This window comes from Onychostruthus taczanowskii, unplaced genomic scaffold (assembly GCF_017590055.1).
Source record: "Onychostruthus taczanowskii isolate IOZ18803 unplaced genomic scaffold, ASM1759005v1 scaffold58, whole genome shotgun sequence".
Classification (NCBI taxonomy): Eukaryota; Metazoa; Chordata; class Aves; order Passeriformes; family Passeridae; genus Onychostruthus; species Onychostruthus taczanowskii.
Window position 1 is genome coordinate 910,802 of NW_024503457.1, and position 21,550 is coordinate 932,351.

Genomic DNA, 21,550 nt, shown 5'->3' on the forward strand with positions numbered 1-21,550 from the left:
ACAGGAAGGAATGGAAAGTGTATGCGTAAAACTTGGGGGAAGGTGAAACTGTGAGAGCTTGGTAGAGTGGCTTTTCTTTCCTATTAAGGAACTGCATAGTAAAAATAGAAAAAACTACTGCATCCATTCTGTGTTTCAGTCACATAGCTGGCTTATATGAAGTTAGAACAGAATTTAAGTTTAGCCTTATTTTTCTACACTATAAAGAAAAAACAGTGACTGATCCATACAGCCTTGAATAGCATGAAAAATTCAGAGTATGGTCCTTTTCTGATAGAGTATTTAAATGTTAAATTGGCATTGCCATGTCTCCAGTAACATTAGGTATTAATACAAGTGATATTTTCAGTCTTTAATTCCATTAGTAATGTAATTCTTGGGTACTATCAAGATTTTTTCCAATATGTTAAATTGATATTTGAGAATGCAATTTGGAGACTGGGATTTTGAAACTTAATATTTGTGTTAGGGCTTTTGTTCCAGTTCCATATCAAATACAACTTTATTTGGATATTCTAGACTTACTTCCTCTTTCTTGGATAATGGGTCTTTATGTGGAGAATATGGTGATATTCATTGTAGTATCGCACAGTGGTGATTTCGTCACCTTATCTTGTACAGAGTTACGCTAATTTTTGTAAGATATACTATGTGAGAATTTGGAAAGGTAATGGAACACATGAGGTAAATTCCAGATACCTAAGGCATTGTTGTTCTGTAGTCTCTTAGGAATATCAGTTGATACTGCCTTCTGAATATAAACAAAGCCTTCCCTTTGAGGAATATTTTGTTCCACTCATGAGTTCTCAGTGTATTAACCTTTAACCAAATAAAAATATATTTGCAGTGCTTCTTCCAGATTGAGATAGTGTTTTAGGAGAAATTTTTTGTGGGCTTGTAGTTTGTTTTGTAAAATTTCATTTATAGAAGATAGAGTGCAGGGTTGTAGAGGTACTGCAGCTGCTCGTAACTTGTAGATGCAAAGGAGTTATTTGAGTCTTTTGTAATGGCTTTCCTTTTGCTGTGGTTACAATGCAGAGTCATTTGTGCATATTATAAAATCTCTAGTACTCACTACAATCCATTCAAAACAAAGATCTAACAAAATAGATTTTTTAGAAAATGTCATAGTTATATCAGAAATATTTGTCTCTGTCAGTATATAGCTCAAGTGTGAGAGTAAGGTTTTAAATACCTTCTAAGACTTGTTGTCTATATAAACATGATGTCATAGTTATATCAGAAATATTTTTCTCTGTCAGTATAATAGCTCAAGTGTGAGACTAAGGTTTTAAATACCTTCTAAGACTTGTTGTCTATATAAACATGAATAACATATGTAAAATTACAGACTACAGAGATAAATTCCAGCTTGCAAATCAGATGTGGTTTGAACCATGATTATTTGTACGCACAGTATCCTTTCCTGTGTGCAGTGTTAAACTATATCAATATTTTGAAAAAAAATGCCAGATGAATGAGCTGACATCATGTCACCACATTTGTGACACTGGGTCAGTAAGTTAGAGTGCTGAAGACTATAAAGCAGTATAGGTATCATTTTGTAGGCACATAGTTTGTGGTAATTGGCAGTGGGGCTGCAGGTGAGCCTCATCCCCAGTGGGCACAGCTGTGAGCAGCACTGACAGCAATGAGCCATGGAGTGCCCAGGGGCACTGACCAACCACCAAAGGGAACAGAGGGCACACAGGTGCAGTGCATGAACATGGGGGGTGTAAAAGGCTGGGCTAAAGAACAAGGAGGGCACATGCTTGAAGCCTTCTGAAGTGGTGTTGTGTTACTCTGTATGGGTTGGAGCCTTCTGAAATGCCATGATGATACTCTGTGTATTGTGGCTGTCTCAACTGCAACATAAGATGTGGTATGCTGTGACATCATTTGGCATAGGTTTTATGACATGGAGCCTGAAGAATTCAGTGAGTTGCCAACAATTCTTTTTCAAGCCTCACAAATTTATATACTTCCTTACACAGATTAGCATCTTCTGTTTCAGTCGTTTCTATGCCATGATAAGTGTTATGCACTTATTAGGCCATGTAACTTCGAGGTGGTCTCTTCTGTCTGAGTGTAGACCTATGCACTGTAAACAATTATCAAACTTATGTGTGTAGAGTCAACAGAGGGAAGTAGGTACTTCTGTGTTCATAAATTGGATGTGCAAAACCACTCTGTTGAATACAGAAGTGCCTTTTTTCTCTGTTAATTTGCAGGGAATTCCACTTGGCTGGTCCAAAGTTAAGCTGTGCAGTAAGTGAAGACATTGCAACTCTGGGTGTCTGTGGAAACTGTTGATTCTTGGCCTAAAAGATGGGAGAAATTGTGTCTCTCACCTTGTGTTTGGGGTACAATGGCAGCTTGCATACTCTTAGCCTGCAACTTTGCTACTTTAATTTTTTTGTGTTGTACAGAGTTTTTGTAAGTTTCTACCATAAATTGGAACAGGCCAAGATTAATGGTATTTCTTTCAAAGCATACACTTACTGTGCCTTTTAATGTCCAGCCATGAAGATGGTATGAGCTACATGGTGCTTTGTGGTAATCTATCTTTGAAAGTGGAAGTTTTACTCCCGTTTTCAAAAATACGAGTCCTAAGGTTTTAACATATAATGTGAAGACAACTTTCTGATGCCTTGAGGTCTTCAACTACTACTCAATGGTCAGGCTTTGTCTTCTGTGAGAATGCCCAGAGGTTTTGTTTGTTTCATTTTTCCATATCCTGAGTTAGCTGTAGGTCAGTTTAAAATTTAAAAATGAATGTGAAAAGTTTGATTGGAAAAAAATAATGAAAGGTAGCTGTTGACCACCGCTGAGCTTTGATTTCATTCTGCTTTCTGAATGTGTATCAGGTATTCAACCTGACCTGTCCAGCTTTCTCAGTTGTGCTGGTATATATGTGCTCACGTGTGATTCTGGACTAGGGCCTTCTGTGTTTAATTGTGTGGTAACACAGAAAATAGCAGGGAATAGGTAATCCGGGAACACTTTGCTATTAGTTGCCTATTTACTCATTTCCTGAAACACGTGAGAGAACTAAAATGTCCTGAGTGCGTTTAAATTAATTCCTAAATGCAAGTCTTACCTGTCTTCAACCAGGAGCTCTTCAACATAATTTGAGTTTTCTACTTCACAATCACTGTAGTACATACTAAGTAATAAATAGGCAATCTGTTTGAAAAGTGTTAAAAATACCATTTTTGTTTACTGTGTGGAATACCTCCTCTTCATTTGTGTCTGATTTAGTGCTGCTTTCAGTGAAGATGCAAGTGAAATGTAATTGAAAGGAATGTACTAAGAGGTACTAGTCCCTCAAAGGCTTCTGTCCAGCACTGGTGAAGGAGGAAATCGGTCAAGTACAAACAATGTGGCTTTTACTACCTTGGGTGAGCAATAATAAACCTTTGTACTTGACAAGACTTTATTGTTTACTTTTTAAAAGGACACTATCAAGGGTATTAAGCTCATGCTTTCTTTGCATTAACATGGGACTGACTTGCAGCAAGTAACTGTTTAGGACAAGGTGAGTTTCAGGACAAACCAAAAGATGATGATTATGTAAAATCATACAAGTATGTAGAGATGCATATTTCTGTGTTGAAAGGTTGCTAATCAGATATCAAGTACCCCTATTTAGACTGCTGTTAAAAGGGGCTGCTGTTAAAAGTTTTGATCTGTGCTGTTGCATGATTTGATTTTTATTAGACTCTATATAGCATGAACTTCTTTGGAACTAAGTGCTTTTAAATCCTTTAGGGATTATTACATTGGTTAACATTGGTTAATTGGTTAACATTACATTATTACATTTAGTCATCAAAATTTTATTTTTACTTATTTTTCTGGGATGAAAACATGAGCTTTGAGCTGTGCTTTGTAGTTGTTTGGCTGGGCAGTTTTATTTTAAGGTTTTCTTTTTTCTTTGGGTGTAATTGTAAGCTTACAATGATGATATGTATAATTGTTTGGTGGTGATATATGCAACATCATAAGTTCAGCTGTAGCAACTGAAAGAGCAAAAGATGTTGGAACAATATTTCAAGTACCTGAACAGTCATGTATCTCCTACAGAGGTGCTGTTTTAAACTTGGAAGACCTTAATGGATGTTACCTGAAAAGGATTTTGTTCTAGTAAAACTTGTTATTGCTGTGACATGGCAATTTGTTTAGCTTTGGTTGATTTATTTTGTTTTGCAGGTTTGATTTTTTTTTTTTTTTTTTTCGGGGTTTTTTTTTTTTTTTTTTGGATTTTTTTTTTTTTTTTTTTCGGGGTTTTTTTTTTTTTTTTTTGGGTTTTTTTTTTTGTGGAAAAGGAGCTAAACTTCTTCAGTCTGAATTTGAGTAAAGCAACCGGGCAAAACAGTTCTGTAAATACTTCTTGTCACTAGGGAAATTGAAGGTGAAGATAGAAGTGCTGATAGATGATGAGAGAGAGCTTTACTGTCCTTGTGGGTAAAAATTTGATTATGAGAATAAAACTTAGAGGCTTTTTTTTTTTTCCAATATGAGCTGTCCCTACTTAGGTTTGGTGGTATTTTTTTTTCCCTACTTACCTTTTTTGGAAGGGGGAAAAGAAATCACTGAGAAACACTTCTCATTAGCTGAACACAGAATACATGGAAAATGGTGTGTTAATGATTTGCTTGAATTGATTCTTTATGTACTACCAGAGGTAAACTGCAATTTATTCATCCTTGTAGAAAATCTGAAGCCTTTTGGATTAGGCTGGTTCTGGGACATCCAGTTCAAAATACTGAGTGTACTGCTAATCCCAGCTCAAGAAGCAAGAGCTGTGTATTCACAACTCTCATCTATTCATAGATGCAAAATCAAAGAGTATCTGAAGAAAGATCAGGATTCATTCCTTTGGATTGTATTGGAAAATGTTTCTGTCATAACATTTTTTATTACTTCTTTTAAACAATCAAGGCAAATCTTGTAGACTAAAATTTGGGGTTTTGTGATACCAGGTGTGGTACTCATCTTGTTGGTTTTCCTTCTTTTTGCTTGACTCTCGGTTATTTTGCATCTCATTTTGTTTGTGGCAACTGGAAGTGTAACCCACTTGATTTCAGTGTACTAACTTTTGTGCTAAATTTCTGGTTTTGTTAGTTTTCATTTTAAGGAAGCTGTTTCATAGGGGGTTTAAACACTTAAAGATAATTAACACCAGTAAAAAAGATTCATTTTGAACACATTTATTTAGAAAGAGTCCTGAATTACTCAAAACTTGATGGGAATTTTAAGCATTAAGTTAATGTACAAGAGGCTAGGTGTAGGGTTTGCATACCTGGCTTTTGTTGTTTGAGAAATTATTTGGAAAGAAACCAATAGGTTAAAAATTCTTCCCTTTTATATTTACCTTTCAGGAAGTAGTTTGTGTGCTTGTTTTAACCTCTCCCTACCTGAAAGAATCAATTCTGTGAATAGGATTTGAATGTTACAACTTTTTAAATTCCAGATAAACTTCACTTCTAGCAAGTGTTTGGTATCATTTAAAATAAGCTGTCTGAATAGGCCTCCTAATTTAGTTAAGGAAGTAGTATTAAACTTTTTTTCTAGGTGAAAAAGGAGTTCATCATTAAAGGTTTCTATTTCAGCAGTTTTTTTATTAAAAAAAAACACTTTTGAAGTTGTGATCTATCTGTACTTCAAGTGTAATATTTAAATAGGTAAAAGTAGGAGAAAGAATGATTTTTGCCATGTCCTACTTTCACCATGGAAGAAAAGCTTTATCATCCTCTCATCTGTTCATCTTCTTTTTATCAGTGTTCTTTTTTTGTTTTTGGTGAATGTCATGAATTGCGGGTTGTGGAAGACTTGATAGAACTGCAAAAATACCATTAAAGAACGAAGTAGGGGAATATTAATTTTATGATAGTTGTTCTGAAGATTGTGGGTATTGAAGGTTTTGAGATGGGAGATGCATTTAGAATCACTGTTCTAAAAGCTGTTTATAAATTGAGAGGATTTATGGCTATCATAACCAACAATCTGGTTACTTTCTGGTTTCATGTATTTATTGGTCTCTAGTATTTCAAAATAAATTAAAAAGAAAGAATAAAGAGAGGAAACTTTCAGGAATCATGCATATTTTGCTTAATGGCACCCTGATATTTACAATATTTTTGTAGAGAGATAATTTGTAAGCAAAAAAAAAAAAAGATCAAAAACCTGAAATTACAGAGTAACTTGCATCATTGATGTTCAGTTGATTGGCACTTTCTGGAAATCAGAAATGTGTCTCTGAAGTATGTGGAAAAACAGGAAACTTAACTGATGGGTGTTAATTAGCCTGATGATTCCCATGTCCTTCGTTCTTAAGGATTGTAGTTCAGTAAGATTTAAATGAGTGGGTCAACAACAAGAGTTGTTGACACAACTTCTTGGTATTCTCTGGCATACTGAATCTTGTGTGAAATTGAAAAGTGACTATACTGAATGTAAAATGTGGCTAAATGTAATTTTAGTGGTGTATTGTTACAGGCTCCTTGTATACCAAGTAAGAAGGAACCTAAAAATTGCCAGGTCTTTGGGATCTTTGGAAGTTTTTTGTAGTATCCTCTGAGTCAAAAGGTAGGCTGTACTTTGAGCATGCATTGCTATTTCCTTTTTAAGTTCAGCTGAGCTGGGATAAAGAATTAATGATACTGAGCTTTCAATTGGTTTGACAATGGGTGTGGCTATCATCCAAAACAGAAGAGAAAACCAGTGGTATGCCAGTGTTAATCAAATTTGTGGAGCAGGTAATCCAGTGATCTTGCCTGGAGTATGATGGGCATAGTTCTTGCTGTGTACTCTCTCACGTTATTGCTAAACACAAAGTCATTTTCTCTCTTCAAGGGGTGCTGGATGGAAATGGAATCATAGCACAGTGGCTGAATAAAAAGCATAGAAGCAAGCTCAGCTGGCTGGGCTGTCCATGGTGAACACTACATCATCTTTCTTTTCTGTGCTGTTAAGGTCTTAATCAGACTGTCTGATTTCGGTGCATATCGTTGAAGGATACAAAAAAAGCTTTACAAAAATTTTGATCTGGCATCTTGTGTTGATTTAGCAGTATGACATAAAAAGGCATTCTATAAAACCTCCTAACTTCTCGTTATTTCTCTGATATGTTTTTCAGTGTTAGATCTGAACCCTCTAGAGTAATGCAGATCTGTAAATTCAGTGATCCACGATTTACAGTGAACAATCCACAGGTGGCTTGCAGAACAGTGAAGACACTGAATTTGGCATTTTCAGTGACATTGGTTTATGGGTTGACACATTAATAAAAACCTGAACTTGGCTGCTGTGATGTCCAAAATCATTGTCATCCTCATTTTGAGTTGCCCTGTTTGTGTACCAACCCCATCTTTTGTGGTAGAAGCCCAGAGTTGCTTGTGCCTTGTGGTTTCTCTAAATCATTCTCCCAGCTGTTAATCTTCTGATAACCAGTCTGTTTGGGCAGGCTGGTTTTCCTTTGCTGTGCCACTTTTCCACTTCTTAGTCAAGAACTACTGACAGCCCCCATTTCCTAGTCTAGGCAGTTGAAGTTCCATCCCAAAATAAGACAATGATTAAATGGCAGACAAAATTTGGCATTCAGTAGTTAGTTTGCAATCTGATACATATCACTTAGTTAATCTCTGATGTTAAACAGAATAAAGTCTGTTGTGCTTGTGGGTATCAGTAAAGACTAATATGTGTCACAGTAGGAAATGTTTCTTCTAATTGTAAATCAAAGTGAGCGCATCTGATGATTTTTGAGGGCATCTGTTGAAGTCAGGGCCAAACCTTCTGGGACTCAGAAAGCAGCCCCTGGGGTCACAGAGCTCACATGACCTAGTTTATTCTTCATTAAAACAGATGGTATCTATCTGAACAAGGCAAACTTGGTTTTAAGAAAGAGCTGGGGATTTAAAAGGATGGGAAGCTGAAACAGCTGGGTCTAATTAATGGGAGCAAATAAAAAGGCAATCTAAGCATTAAATTAGTCATCTACATCAGTAGCAAAATAGTCGCTACATGACTACTCACTAAATTGTTTTACCTGATCAAAAGTTGCAGGATTGGTTTACCTAGCGTCAAAAGTATCAGAAATTGCATCAGAAATGTTCCCACATTCTTTATTCTTTTATGCCAGGCTTCAAAGCAAAATGGAAACTGGCTATGGTGTTTTTGAATGGTATTAGGGAATCCAGCTTGTTTTGTAAGACTGAAAATACCCTACTTGTGTTTGATACATAGGCCAAGTTGGTCCTCTGCAGATTTTGGCCTCATCTCTTCATGTTTAACATGAGAAGGTTACCTAATGGAGAAGATTGCAGGCATTCCTTCAAGCTGTGCAACCGCATAAATTTTGCAATGGGATCCAAGAATTTTATTGTTTCTGTTGTAAACAGATTATACTGGATTAGTGGTTAGCATTTTGCATATTTTATTCTGTTTGCCCATTTAGTCCTGAAAATCCTGAACACAGGCACTCTTCTTGTTGCTGTTGTTACTGATGGCCAGAGACCTTCACTTACATGTGCCTTAGCAGGGAGAAGGGGCCTGTGTAAATGAACTACAACTCTGCCTTCAGACTTGGAAAGAACAGCTGTTTTCTTGAGGTATGATCTTATCATATAGGTGCTTTGTTTTGCACTGAAACTCTGGTAACCTGTACTAAGTTAAACAGATGTAGGGAGTGTATGAAGCCATTGCTCTTCCTTCAGCAGGATAGTACCTGGTAGATCCCAGGCCTAATCCAGAATGGTATGATGTCCCTCGAGTTCTCTTGGTTTGAGCCAAATATGAAATAAACATAAGTAGGACTAAAGTGCAAATCTGTGAACACTATTTCCCTTAATTCTTACAGACCAGTATAGAATATTTCCATTTCAAGGTAATCATAAGGAATGTTTGCTTACCTGTCACAAAAGGTCAGCTTCAGTTCACACAGCTGGACTCTGTGGTGATCAGGTGGAAAAGTTGAACAGTTCTTTCATAGGGATTAACAGAAATTGTTCCATGAGTTAGGTGTCACCTCGCCTGGAGTGGTGCTTTGATGGATAATAACACTGCCTTTTTTGCTGACAAAAATCTTCCTTCAGGTTTATGGAGCTGGGCCTTTGTCTTGCTCAGTGCCACTTACTGGTTCAGGTTTTTAGTTTTCTTTTTATGAATCTGAGGGGCAGAGTTTCCATCTAGTCACAACACAGCAACATAGTCTTATAAAAGAGATTTACTTGACTGTGCTAGACAACCACAATAACATCTTGTTGCAGCCTCCTACCTTGACTGACATCCTGTTTTTCTCCCTCTTCCCTATCAATTGCAAGGAAGAACACTTAAAGAATGTTAGCAGAAATGGCTAAAAGTATGAGCAGGTTTAAAGTGAGATTTTTAATTGCAGTAGTTTATTTATGCAAATTTTATCTGGTTATTTGAAGACTGGCTGAGCATAAAACAAAACAATAAAAAGGCATAGCAGTTAGTCCCATGGAAGAGTGGTGGGTGTGTGGGTAATGCCATTTAATGCAGGCCTAATGGATTTTCTGAGAAGACTTGATGGGGAGAAAAAGTGTATTTTGAGAGGAGATGTCTGAAAACAAGTGTTAGATGGCTTCTCGGTCTGTATTGTCTTGATTTTCATAGTTGCTTGCAAGTGTGCTAAAGATGTTTGAAAATAGACTGCCTGGGATCAGTTCAAGAATAAAACTGGTTAGGGAGGTTCTCTGTTCTCACCTGTCTGTGTGGTCGTCTGGTTTTCCCAGAGGCTTTGTAGATTAGAGCATTGCCACTATTCTGGAATAGCCTGCCAGGCTTTGCTGTTCCTGACAGAGATGTTTTTAGGGAGGAAGTGTTTCCAAAGTTAGAACTATTGCTAAATAAGTTTCTGACAGGTTCTTCTTGGAAATTAGGTGGAACTTGTGATTTATGTTATTGTTGTTATTTCTGACCAGTGGTTTGTAAAGATAACCTAATAGCATACGGAAAAGTAGAGCATTCTAAAATAAAAATTTCTTAAACAAGTAGAACAAGTCCTGAAACATGTAATCACTAGAGATCTAGGAACAATTAGATATGTGTTCACTTCTGACTTTCCTGTTGGATATGTCTGTGGAAGCACTTGATTTGTACAAGTATCAAAATGCATGCAAAACCACATTTGCTTATGGGGTTAGTATTGTTAATTTCCCTGAGTCCACATTTGGAAGGCTCAAAAATGAAAGATGGTTTCTAGTTTTAGTGTGCCATATGACTATCATTATTCTTCACAGTATTTTTACTTAGAATTTAAATTTCAGCTCCTAGTTCAGAAATAACCGAGATAATTTTTTTGTCTGTGCATGCAGTGTAAATCTAAGTAATCAGTATTTAAAGTAGCTTGAACAGATGTCTCTGCTTGGAAGCTTTTGGAACTTTTTTTGGTGTGTGTTTGTTGGATTTTTCTATGTTATTTTTTTGGCTTTTTTTTTTTTTTTTTTTTTTTTTTTTTTTTTTTTTTTTTTACTGCAGAAGCTTATCCCTGGGCAAATAAAGTTGTTTGTGGGTATGGTCATGTAATGTGACTACATTGTTAAAGGATTTCATAGCATGATAAATTTTCCAGGGTAACCTGATGGTTTACTTTGCTATAACAGCAGGCTTTTTCTGAAACCTGTATGTATTTTCATGGTTAAAGAACTGTAACTCAGGACAGGTGGGAATATAAAACTTCTTTGATAGAATCTTTAGTGCTTGGACAATGGTAATCCTTGATGTGTTTGTGCAGTGAGAACTTTTATCTTGAAAACTGGCTTCGAAATTGTGTTGGTAATGGAGGTGCAAATTACATCAAACTGGATTGCTGGAGTTAGTAGTTTTTGGTGTTCTTTAGTAAATGCTGTGTCTTAAACAACATTTTAAGTGATTGGAAAGAAAAACTGTTAAATAACATAAACATTTTTAGCTGAGAATGCATATACAGAAAACAAATACTTCAAACATAAATAGAAGCTACCAGAGGCAAAAATTCCCTTGTTTTTTTCTCATCTCCCCAATAATGCAATTTTGGAAGTTCATTTGTTGGTTTCTTGCTTCTACCAATCTCTCAAAAAAGTATTTCCTTTCACATACATACTCCTTTCCCCATACCTGTTACACATCTTTGAAATTGTCTTTACTGTAAATTGGTCATAACTGGTCAACACAATCTGAAATCCAGTAACAAATCAGTTAATAATACTGTAACAGGTCTGTGTGCTGCTTTTCCTAGGGCATGTGCAAATAAGAGGATGATAGTGAGCTGAAGTATAAGCTTTTGACTTTTCTGGAGAGAGTGACCTTTCACAAGTTAGCTGCTTAGGTGCTTGGTTTGAATGCCAGGTGTCCTTTATAGTGGTACATATTTCTGTCTGAGAATGGGATTAAAAATATCAGGTGCACTGTTGTAATGGAACCTGCGTGTCATTGTTTAATGAGCAGAAAAACAATAAACAATCACCCAATGAGCTGAAATTTGTGTTGGTCTTCAAATGTGTAAAACTGTGCTGCACAACAAATGGACGTCTGGCTAAATGTGCCAGTTTTAACTTTTCAAACTAAAAGAGATACTCAGTTCAGTTATATATGATTGTGTTGAGTGCAATGCACTTAAAAAGAACTTTAATGACTGTTGAATAGAGAAATGCTTAATGCTTTATTTAAAAGTCTATACATTTTAATTTTCCTTCTTAATTTTTTAGAGTGCGTTCGAAAAGGAGTACATTAACTGTAAAAAAAGGGGACCCAGACAGCTACTGTTTCCAAGTGATATAACACTGAGCACTATAAGCAGATTTAAAAAATGTATTAATTTTTAGAAGGATCAGCAAATATTATGTATTTTTTCCATCACTTCCTTATCCTACTGAATCGCTTTGCCTCTCTGTGCACATTTAAGTTATAATCTCACCTGAAAAATTGGAATTCCTGAAGATTTTAATTTAGCAAATTATCTTTGTTCTTTTTCCTTTTTATGCTAAGTTTGTTTCTTGTCCAACTTTCCAGGCACAGGTACCTTTGGACGTGTTCATCTGGTGAAGGAAAAAATGGCCAAGCGTTACTTTGCACTGAAAGTAATGAGCATTCCTGATGTCATTCGACTGAAGCAGGAGCAACACGTGCACAATGAAAAGTCTGTCTTGAAAGAAGTCAACCACCCTTTTTTGATCAGATTGTAAGTTGTTCTATTTTTTTAATTCATTTCGCTCATACAGAAAGTGCAGTTAAAGTACTCCAGAGTCTCATTGCAAGTGCTTATGCACTTAAGCAACACTGAGCGTTTAATTTCTACATATGTAATCTGGCTTAAAATAGACTTTGGAATGAAGTATGGATTTTAGAAGAATCAAGAATTTAAAATACAGAGGAATTATTTAAACATTCAAACAATAATTTATTTTAAGGTGTTTTCTTTATCTTCACACTGCAGAAGAGACTTTTCCTGAAGTGAGAGGAAAACGCTAATGACGAATTGTTAGGATTGGCTCATCAAAATGACTTCTAGAATGATTCTTGATGTTAGAATTGTGATGAAAATATTTCTACATGTATGTGCTGTAGGTATTGGTAAATAGCTAAAGATATTTATGGACTTAAACAGCTAGTTTTTAAAAACTTAAGTGAACTTTTGTGGACTTTATTTTTTAAAAGTTTCAATAACTGCACTACTTCTTGGACTTGGTATTCCTGTATTTGAGGTTGTTAAGTGATGGAACCTATTGAGAAGCATTATTTAAACACAGAATAATTTAAAGAATATTTCTTTTTTTAGTGGAATTGAGGTAACTAATGGTCCCATTGTTAAAGAGAGAAAGTATCATACTTTTCTGTTCACAGCACCACAGCGCTTCTTGTGTATCTGAGTCTGTATCTATTAATGGCATAACTAAACCTCTGGTAATTGCAGGTTAATTTCCATTTATCTCTTCTCTGCATGGATACGTGGCCATCTATTAACTAAGATTTGTTTCCATTTACCTGCCTTAATCAGTTTTACGTAAAATTAGACAAAATTAGCGTTAGTTAATCTAGCTGCAGGGAGTGCAGCTTCCTGCCAAAGTTAGGCAAGTATCAGAGGAAAAAGAAGGGAGCAGCATGGTAGTCACTCAGAAGATGGAATGAGCCCTGCAGGATGAGGCTTTTCCCCTGCTGTGATGTTGGCTTTTTCCAGCATCATCATGATGTTGTTAGTTTCCAGCTGGTGTTCAGAAATCCTCTGTGTGGCATAGTATCAGTAAGACAAGTTCTAGAATATGTAGAGGTTGAGATTCATGGGAGAAAGCAAGATGGAGAAGTTGAGTACATCTGGTTAGACTGGTTAAAGTATGGATGGAATAGGGGGAACCAGATTTTGTGTATGTATCTATGTACATCTGGAAATTCCTTAAAAGAAAGCCCTACCAAAAGAAACAAGCAAACTCCCAAACAAACCCCATCTCAGTAGGTCTGTGTGTCAGGAACAGCGGGAGTAGAGAAATTTGGGTGACATGTCAGAGACAGGGAGGATTCATGTTCATACAGAAGTAATCAAAAATCCAAACGGGAGTTTTCCTGGATTTCATTCACACCCTATTTACAAAGTACTAAATTTTTCAGGTTGCCAAAGGACACAATTCAAATAGTTCTCTTTGTATGTATACAAAGCCAACATTTTTCGTGTCTTCTAGAGCTCTGCTTTTTCTGTTGAAATGTCCAATGGGATGTTGCATCAGCTATGCTCATGTAATTGTCCATGTGATGCCTTTTTCCCTTGTCAGAGAAGACTCCAAGCAACATAGCTGAAGTGAGGTAGTTAAAATTTAGGTCACAAAGATGTTTACGTGCTTTAGGTTAAACAAGCCTTTGCGGATGATTATCACTGGATTGTATGGCAAATAACACTTTCTGCAGCTGTTTGTGTGACTACAAGGTTTTTGCAACCACCTCCTGCCCAGTAGATGTTTGGGTTTTTTTCTGTTAATTGTTTTACTGTAAGTGTTTAACAAAACCAGGGAAAAATTATATAGTTCAGCTTTAATGCCTTTAAAGTGTGTTGTCTACATGGTCTGGCTTTTATGTTTTCAGTTAGCTTCACCATCTTTAACACAGGTAGTATTCTCCTTTGGTTGCAAAACAGGGAATAGGTGTCAGGACAGCATAATATTTCAGGATTTTATGATGGGAAATTATAAAGTATTGCTGCACATAATTGTTTTTTTATGTATGGAAAGTCCATAAGTTTTCCTGTATATGAAGAATGGAGGTTTTTTTCCTTTTCCTGCTGCTTTTGAGAAATACCTATTCTAAATGTAGGGAGATAGTTTTTCTGTAGACAATGGAGTTATTCATCTATGTATTTTTTAAACAATTTTTTTCTAAACGCTTTTAAAGTACTTTTGCAACAACTGATCACTGGAGATTGCTAGGCAGTCTTTACTGACAATTGAGTACTGTGTCATACTCACTGTGGTGCAGCTCTTCATAGTGAGATGTAATGTTGACGTGCTTTTGAAGAGAGGAAGAATTAATAAAAATCATCTATGTCTTGTAGTTGTATAAGCTAAAAGAGGTTTTTTCTCTCTAGGAAGTCACAAAGGCATCTAAAGTTCATGTGGTAAGCTGAATTGTAGACTTAATGACACCACATGTTACACTAATCACAGCTTCTGTAATTTTTTTTCTCTTTTTGTATTACATTACCATTTAAAGCAGTCTGAATTGCAAGTACAGACGTTCTTCATTTTGTTCTTTTTCATGTATACTAAATAATGTATCCATTTTTTAGTGCATAGACAAACGTTTAAGAGTCAATTTTTTAAGAAATCAATTCCAGTAAAAATCCTGTGCTTAATGATGTAGATGTTCTATTTTTTCTCCTCTGTGTTGTCAGATTTTGGTCTTCCTCTATATTTGGTTTGCTTTGTTTCATCCACTTATGCTCTTCTTTCATTGTTTATTGTAGTATAGCTTTGCCTAATTACCTAAAATACATTTTCAGAGTGTTTTTGTGTAGTCTGTAATGATACTGTGAGCATCATCAATAGCCAATTAATGATGTCCATGACTATGGTAGAGAAGAAGTTCCATAAAAGCAGAAGACAAGCCTGTACTCTGCTTGCTGTAGCTGATGTCTGTTAGTTGGTCTTATTTCCTTGGTTGCTTCAGTGCCACTGTCAAAAATAATCTTCCAGAGTAAAAATTACTCATGTCTTTGGGAGCTCAGTTTCTGCTTATCTTTCCCAAGGCTCTATGCCCTGATTAACCATGAGGTACTTGTGATACCGCAGAAGCACTGACTAGAAGCTGAAGTAGCTTCTGTTCTTGTATCACTGTATCATTAAAATAGGTAAGAATACAGTGTTCTCTATCTTTTATAATGGAATTAGGGTCAGTTCTTCGTTTTAAATAGTAGTGTTCTTCAGTTGGTCAACAATATTTGTCTTCTTCTTGACTGTTGAGCTACATTTAGGGGTGTGGTGAGTTGTTTAATGTAGATAGAATTAAATACAACATAATTTAGGAGAATGTGGAAGAGAAGACTCCTGTATTCTGTAATGAAGCATTTAAAGCTACGTTCTATATGTGACTCTGACTACCACAGAAGTACCAGTTAAATTAAAGGTGGTAGTCTGAGGAATGGAAGGTACCAATCCTTAGATTAATTCGGAGGTACAGAAATTAATCTTGTTTTGCTATCATTTTTGCTTTTCTATTGCTTTTGTGAAAGATGCCATTGAAGAGCAAGCATTGTCATCTGGTGCTTTAGTTGGGATTGTGTATCTCCAGGGAAGAAGGCATAGGAGAGCAGAAGTACAACTCTCTGATGTCTAGTTGCAAGGATATTGTCATGAAAGTCTTTACAAAAGCAGATTCTGCTTACCTCCATCACTTTGGTAATGCTTGATAATGTAGAATGTAAGATGTGTAAAAAAAAATGTCTGGTCTTTATATCAGGTCAGTTATTTGGTGTTTAGAAGAGACCTTTTTGCATGATAGAACAGAATCTATCAATTAGTATTTTATTGGCCTGTGCTGTACTTATCCTCAACTATCTGGTTTTGTATTGTAGGTTAAGGTGGTTACTTGAATGTCTTACGTAATCCTACTGGATTCTTGGGGGTTTTAATATTTGCAGACTAGGAATCAGAAATTAGTTATGTGCATGGTTGGGGTGGCAGAGGCCATTTTACAGATATTTACTTGTAAAGCAAATCAGTGACATAATTTCTTTATTCAGTAAAACAATACTTTTGTTACAGATTTTGGACCAACCACGATGAACGTTTTTTATATATGTTAATGGAGTATGTGCCAGGAGGGGAACTTTTTAGTTACCTGCGCAACATGGGCCGTTTCAACAACAGCACAGGACTGTTTTACTCTACGGAAATTATTTGTGCAATAGAATACCTGCACTCCAAAGAAATAGTTTACAGAGACTTAAAACCTGAAAATATATTACTAGACAAAGAAGGACATATCAAGCTTACTGACTTCGGATTTGCAAAAAAACTGGTGGACAGGTAAGTTGGGGTTTGTTCTGGTATTTACATTTTGCATGTTAAAAAGTTAGGAAAAAAATGTTTGATTTCAGGTGCCCAGCATTTAATTTATCACTCCATGTGGTTCACACATATCAAATCCCTTAGTATGAAGGAAATTATAATCTTAAAATGGCTGTATGGAAAGTAGCATTACCCCTTAGTTATAACCAGGAGGAATATCACACATGAACAATGACAGAAAAATATTTTTATATGGCTGGTTTTGTATATTTAAGTTTTCAGCAGTCATGTTGTAAAAACGGAGTTCAGGGAAATAATATTAACAGATACTTAGATGCATAAATTAATCCTCCATACATACTGAGTATGTTTCGTAACTCATGCTGCCTTCTAGTTTCCTTTTAGAGATTTTTGAAGTATGATTTTAAAACTGGATACAGCATTTTCACTAGCCTGTGGCGAAAATGAAACTGCGAAAATATAGACAGAAACCATAAGACCAGCTTCAGCAGAACTGATTATTTAAATCTAGCTTCTATATTACTGTCAGCATTAGTTACATATGTAAGTTTTGATAATGCAGAGGCTCCCCCCACCAGTGATTTCTCTGTTCTCTCTGTTTGGACTACTCTTCCAAGACCATAATACATGTTTTTAAGAGTAAGCAAGAGCATTGGGATTCAAGAAAAGGGAGGTAAAAACCAGCCTGTTGTATCAGAAGAGTAGTGTGACAAGGCTTGCTTGATGTTATGCCTTTGAGTCATGTCTTGAAAGAGACCATATTTGATTGCTCTGATTAGGGCAGCACAGTGCTATTAGGTGTTACGTAGGTGCTCATCCTCTTCAGTCATCAACCCGTTTGATGCTGCTTTAGCAACAAACAGGTCTGTGTATGAGGAGATTTCTACAAAGTCAGTTTGAAAGGACAGCATGTGGGTGAGGGTCCATAGTGACACAGTCCGTGGGCAGGGGCAAATGAGAGGTACTTTATTGCAAAACCCAGGCCTTTTTGAGCAGTTATCCAATTATCAGCTGCATACTTTTAAATCATAAAAAAAATAATTCAACCACCATGCACCACAACGTAGACGCACCATGGTTATGTAACTTGTTTTTTACCCCTAAGTCTCTTTCCCACCGTCCTTTTCTAGTTAACCAAAGTAACAGGCCTGAGCCATGATTTTACAAGGCCTTCCTTTTGCAAGGTTTTACTTATCGGTAACAAGAGTGGATCTGAGGAAGCTGCTTAATGCATCCCTTATGAAGTAAAAGTCATTTGAGACCAATGAAATCACAAAATAGCATCAAATGTTCTATTCACCTTTAAGGTCTGAAAATCTGTTTTAGAACCATAGAATTTTGTTATGAGTATATGAATTCTGTTTCCACTGAGCAAGCAAAAAGGCCTACAAATGCTGGCCTTTCATTTTAATACTTTTGTTTTTAAAGCAAAAAGACTTTTTGCAGGAAGTATTATAATCTCTTTATAAGACATATTCTTACAAGTACTTATGACTTGCTCTTTATATGTGAATACTGCCACTTAGTGGAAATTCTCGTTTTGTGTTTCTGTGGGTTTAAGGCACAAGAGAAGTAACCTTTCATTAAATAAGGTGATAGTTCTCATCAGAGTATATTTTTCAACCTGGTAGATGAATCTCTAAGAGTAAATTAGTTCAAATATATTTTAGGACATCAAACTTTCTTCTTACTACTGGTTTTTAATTAGGTTTGTATTTTCCATATTGCTTGGGGGGCAGTGGAGTTGATCAGTTTGTGTTGAATCATAGAAGGTTATAATACTTTTATTTTCATAGCTGATTTGCCTTCAAATGTACAACAGGTAAATAAATGCAGAACATAAAATTGAAATGAACAAAAAAGTTATCAATTAGAGCACATGTGGCAAAGATTGCACAGGTTGCACCTATGCAAATCTGGTGTAGTTTTTTGTTACTAGTTTGTTTTTGGTTTTTTTGATACTACATAGTATTCTCCCCACTAGCTGAAGTCATCTTCACAATGTTGGTTTTGTCGCTATAAAAATACACAGTTATCAGCCCTTTATTCACTACTGCACTCCAGCAGGTGTTTTTGTTTATGGCATAGCCTATTTGATCAAAATTATAGGAGATATTGTCATTTTTATGCATGGCAAGTGTCTGTACACATGAATCTTATGTGTATGGGTGTCAGTGAGTGTATAGATGTGAACATATACACAGCATACATGAATGGCAAAAAGAAGACATGAAGGATTTATGTTCTTCAAACATTGTGAGGTAACCTGCTCTCAGCATCAGCAGAGACATTCCTAGAAAGAAGACACAATACGTAAATGCAAGCATGGTCTGCAGAAGACTTTGGTTATGATCCCATATTCCATATACATAATACGTCACATGAACGATTCTGTAGCTGCCTAATAGAGGTTTTTCTGTAGATGTTTTCCTTTCTTCCCACTGCCATGTGTGAAGGGATGAAATATTCACCATGTCCCTCTACAGTTAAGCTGCTCTTCAGAGTGTCTGGCTCATAGCTCATGTTCCCATTGTGGAAAGCAACCTGCACCTGTACCTTCTTGTTAGTACAGTTTCTGAAGTGCTAGACTCTTAATGTTTTCTTTTTAGAAACAGAGGAAAGAGAGGAGGTTTTCTTTGCTCCTTCTATTCTTTGTTGGTATGTCCTTCTGTTTATCCTTTTTCCTCCCTTTTCACTCATAGTATGCATTTAAAGATTCTAAATTTTTCTCCAAAACAGTGTGTCTTTGCCTCAGCTGCTGTTTATTTCTTCTCTTTTCCACCTTGATGTTGCTTAACTGAAGACTTAATAACCTTTTCAGTTTCTTGTAAGTACATTCATATGAAATAGATGAGCCACTACTTCTAAAAAAGGGCAATGTCAAGAACAAAGTTGGGGAGGGGGTTTTTATAAATTACTATTAATCTGAAGGCTATAAAAATAATTTCATTTGAACTTCACAACTGTTACACATTTGTAGACCTTTTGCTTTTTGAGATGCATATACCACTTTTTGAGTATAGTATTTTTATTGGCTTTTTTTCTGTTCTGATTTTCTTTTTTGTGTGGTTTTTGGGTTTTATGTTTGTTTGTTTGGATGTTTGGGGTTTTTTGGGATTTTTTGGGGTGTTGGCATTTAATTCCCATGTTCTTTCATAGAAGCACAAAACTAACCTGCATGGAATTTTATGGGTTTTTTTATGGAGAGATTTCACTCAGAAAGTTAGAAACATTTTAGGTAAAATTAAGACTTGCGTGATTTTTTTTTTGTCCCCAGAATGTTATTCACTGTTAATTTTAGTTTATTCAGGTAACATTCCAAAAAAAGAAATTTACTGTGAGTCTTTCTACAAACTTAAGAAGTGATTAATTTAAACATGTTGGGGGTAGTTATGCATTCTTGCATTGGCTGGATGTGCCTCATGGCTGTTCTACACAGTGGACTGAAGAGAAAGACTGTGTAAGGCACAGTAAGTCTTGTTTGCAAAGTGTGCCCTTTGTCACCGTAGAAGCAAGGAAGAATGTCTTGCAGAGCAAATTTTTGTCGGCTGGATGCAAAGGAACCTTTGTTAAATATAATTATGGAGAAACTGCCAGAATACCAAAACAAAAGTTGTTAATCTGTCTCATATGCAAAAAGTTTGTCAGGTACACAGAGATGGATGCTGAAACACATTAACCATCAAGACTGAACTTCTTCACACAGTCCTCTTCAAAACTTTTACAAAATTATTTTGTAGCTTACCTTTTTAATCAGATTCTGTATTTCATGTTTTAAAATTACATATTCAAGCTTATCAATTAGCACTTTCTTGTATTTCAGCTTTTATTTTGAAAACTCAGAAGAGTGAATATTTTGTAGCAGTTTGAAGGGAACAGTCTATTCTTACCTTTTTTCATTGTAATTTATCTTCAAAAATAGTTATCTGGAATTTCAGATAAATATGCAGTAGCCATAATATAGTAATGATAAAAAAATAATTTAAAATATTATCTTTTGTAGCATCTACTTGATGTGTTTTCCAAAATATTAGTCTGTTTCATGACCAACAAAAGAGGAAACAGAAGTAGTGATCTTACAGCACAAATGCACACCTTAAAAAAGAGCATGAGCTTCTTCCAAGTTTTTGTGTAGTTAGTAAACACACATTTCTCAATTGAAATTAAGGAAGTAGTTCATGTGGTGGTAATAAATTTTATTTCCTAGTGCAGCTAGGAAACTTCAAGTTACATTGGCAAGTTACATTCACAGTTCTCCTCTTGCTTGAATAAAAACACGGTAAAACTGTCAGCTGTTTCATTTGCATGGCTGCCAAAAATCAGTATGATTGAGTCACACAACGGATACAGCTTTTTAAATCTGGGAGAGGGAGAACTTTACTGTTATTCTTAATTCCATAGTCCTGATCTAGGTAGCTGCTAGATGGCAGTAGTGTAAAGCAGCACTGTATGTAAAAATTCAGTGTGCTTGATTTGGAAAATAAGTGTTCATATTTTTTAGATAAATTCATTATAAAAATGAAAAATGTATTCTTTACACTTAGAAATGTAGTTTCAATGACCTTGAAGCACATTGGTGCCAAGTGTGCCTAACATTTCTGACAGTTTTTGCTGGAGTAATTTGGCTTTTGCCATATCAAACTGAAGCTTAAAGAAATTCAAGTCGTAATTCTTCATCTAAAGCCTAAACTGACTGTACAACTTCCCTTGCTTTATTTTTATTAGTCAAGGCTAAAGCTTTAAAAAAAAAATATCCCAAAAGCTCCCTTTAAAATACTGCAAGGAGACATAGAATGTGCTGAGTTGGAAGGGACCCTTTAGAATCCTCAAATCCAACTCCTGGCCTGGCCCAGGACATCCCCAAGAGTCACACCATGTGCCTGAGCATTTTCCAAGCACTTTTTGAACTTTCTCAGGTTTAGTGCCTTGATCACTTCCTGGCGAGCCTGTTCCAGTGCTCAGCCACTGTCTGGATGAAGAGCCTTTTCCTGGTATCCAACCTAAACCTCCCCTGACTCAGCTTCATGATGTTTCTT

At 35.9% G+C, this 21,550-nt stretch overlaps 1 protein-coding gene across 2 annotated transcripts in view; it reads left to right on the forward strand.

Annotated features, from left to right (window-relative positions):
• The window catches only part of PRKX (protein kinase X-linked), a 56,111-nt gene that overhangs the window by 13,803 nt on the left and 20,758 nt on the right, over positions 1–21,550 (forward strand). For both annotated transcript variants that reach the window (XM_041418107.1, XM_041418106.1), the window contains exons 2-3: positions 12,016–12,184; positions 16,248–16,511. In XM_041418107.1, the coding sequence (XP_041274041.1) occupies positions 12,016–12,184; positions 16,248–16,511 (433 nt within the window). The remainder of the gene's footprint in view (positions 1–12,015; positions 12,185–16,247; positions 16,512–21,550) is intronic.